Genomic DNA, 2624 nt, shown 5'->3' with positions numbered 1-2624 from the left:
CGTGGCCCTTCCTCCACGGAAGAAAAGGCACACTCAAGCCAACACCGCCGCCAAGGGTCCAAGTCAGCAGCCAGCACCTCTCCTGCCAACCACCCCCAACACCACCGCTCCCGAACAGCAGCCGGCAACACTCCTGCCCGCCGTCAATTGTGGACTTTGGCATATTGGTTCCATGTGGCCTATCCTTTACATCATCTTCAGCATATTGCTTGTATGTTCAGCATGATTTCTAACTGCTGGCCGCGGCATGTCGGCGGCATCTCGCCGGGGAACGAAGGAAACGGTCGACAATGCACGTTGGCCGGCATGCTGACCAGTCGTAAAGCCACTTCTGAGCCCGCAGCAACAGATATTTTGAGGCGGAAGAGCCGTTACTTGGGCCATCGGGCAGCGCCAGTGAAGGTCCAAGCCTACTTTTCCCAGCACCACCACCTCCCAACTTCGGAAACGCCAGCACCGTGGCCCTTCCTCCACGGAAGAAAAGGCACACTCAAGCCAACACCGCCGCCAAGGGTCCAAGTCAGCAGCCAGCACCTCTCCTGCCAACCACCCCCAACACCACCGCTCCCGAACAGCAGCCGGCAACACTCCTGCCCGCCGTCAATTGTGGACTTTGGCATATTGGTTCCATGTGGCCTATCCTTTACATCATCTTCAGCATATTGCTTGTATGTTCAGCATGATTTCTAACTGCTGGCCGCGGCATGTCGGCGGCATCTCGCCGGGGAACGAAGGAAACGGTCGACAATGCACGTTGGCCGGCATGCTGACCAGTCGTAAAGCCACTTCTGAGCCCGCAGCAACAGATATTTTGAGGCGGAAGAGCCGTTACTTGGGCCATCGGGCAGCGCCAGTGAAGGTCCAAGCCTACTTTTCCCAGCACCACCACCTCCCAACTTCGGAAACGCCAGCACCGTGGCCCTTCCTCCACAGAAGAAAAGGCACACTCAAGCCAACACCGCCGCCAAGGGTCCAAGTCAGCAGCCAGCACCTCTCCTGCCAACCACCCCCAACACCACCGCTCCCGAACAGCAGCCGGCAACACTCCTGCCCGCCGTCAACCCCCAATGCCAAGTCCATGCCATGTCCACCAACAAGATCGATGCCGTTGGTGTCCCCCCGGGGCTTGAGCGGCCTCATATTCCCAACGCGGACATTGTTTGGCTGACTGACGCTTGTGGTGATTTCAAGAGCTGGGCCTATGCACTTCAGGGCTCGACGACGGTCATCTGCTTTTTTTTGCAACACACATAAAGAAGAGTAACACCACCATTTCCCGCACGAACTGGGATCGCTCAGCTTGCACCCGTCACGAGGCCTCCCACTCCCACAAAGCGGCTGTAGACCAGTCGGTCATTGTAGGGTGACCGCAATTGGTGTTAACTTTTTTTATTAATTGTCTTTCTTCTTTCTTTTTGTTTTGTTGTCGCATTTTTTAAGCAACCGTTAAGCAATTCAATTGTTACTGGACTCCTGCATGCCAAATGACCTGCGGACGCGCCCGCTCGCCTTCATGCTGTGGCGTTTCGCAGTAGCGGGGGCAACCCGCGCACAGCAGCCAATCTGGCGTCCGTCAACGCACGCCCACGAATTTTTCACACGCATAATCCTTATCCCACCAGCACTCCTGGCTCTTGAGGAGGTTTGACCTTTTGCGCGGCCCGCCGAGGGCTTCACATTTTGCGCATGATAATGAAGCCGCTTCAGCTCCCGATCGAATTTCGCCCGCCCGCGAATTATACGCACATACGCGTCAAGCCCGCGTTCCCGGCTTTTGAGAGGCCGGCCGTGGCCTTCGCATTTTGTAGTTAAGCAGCTATCATTAAGCAGCTATCATAGCTGCTTAGTGATAGCTGCTTAACAAAAAGGACTTTAATAGCTCGGGTTGCTGAGAGGGCCGGCGACAGGGTCGCAAATGGCAGCCTTCAAAAGCAGCAGGCATACAGGGTGTTTCCACTTGGCCGAACACTAACACTAAGTTCGAATGTTCTTCGTCCTGGACTAGTCTCTCACCGTCCTAAATGCATATATTCATATAACAAATGATAGTAACAAATATTCATCAAACAAATTGGAGGTTGGGGCACTCCTGGCGGAGAACCGTAAGGCCTCGTGGAAACACCCCGTACACTAAGTCCACACTAGCGCGCCACAAAGTTAATGGGACCTCAGAGCTGCCATTAACTTGAAGACCTAGCACCAACTATTTGGCGAGCAACTTTTAGGAGCTGGTTTGTCCCTTCTGACCACAGACTTTAGATGTAAGCAGCTATCTTTTTTCCTTCCTGCAAATGCCGCGTTGACTTGCGCACGCCCAACACCGGCAGCCTCAGAAGGCCGCCATTTTGTGACGGAGCCCTCGTTTAATAGGAAAAGCCTACGATCGATATTTTCCTTACAGACATTGACAATTAGCAGCAATTAATACCTGGCGCTAAAACGTGCAAAATACGAATATCAATTTGGTTTCGGCGCTCCCTAGTGCACCTAGTGGAAACACCGTCACACTAGCACTACCCTAAGTCCACACTAGCCCATAGTGTACCGAAGATAGTGTGCGACGCCCTGATAGACAATGTACACAGTATTGCCGGCAAGGGCTGTGCTGGCCTTTGTTTCACCTG

General features: G+C 53.8%; 1 protein-coding gene across 1 annotated transcript in view; it reads left to right on the top strand.

Annotated features, from left to right (window-relative positions):
* VOLCADRAFT_88728 (uncharacterized protein) overlaps positions 1–1254 on the top strand; it is a gene marked incomplete at both ends in the record, with an annotated part of 13874 nt that extends 12620 nt beyond the window's left edge. Inside the window, 3 exons of the mRNA XM_002948490.1 lie at positions 119–519; positions 576–668; positions 1033–1254. Coding sequence (XP_002948536.1) covers positions 119–519; positions 576–668; positions 1033–1254 — 716 coding nt within the window. The remainder of the gene's footprint in view (positions 1–118; positions 520–575; positions 669–1032) is intronic.
* Positions 1255–2624: the final 1370 nt, after the last annotated feature.

Source organism: Volvox carteri, assembly GCF_000143455.1.
Source record: "Volvox carteri f. nagariensis unplaced genomic scaffold VOLCAscaffold_10, whole genome shotgun sequence".
Taxonomy (NCBI): Eukaryota; Viridiplantae; Chlorophyta; class Chlorophyceae; order Chlamydomonadales; family Volvocaceae; genus Volvox; species Volvox carteri.
The sequence above is the reverse complement of the archived record's forward strand: the minus strand, read 5'-3'. Positions and strand labels throughout refer to the sequence as shown.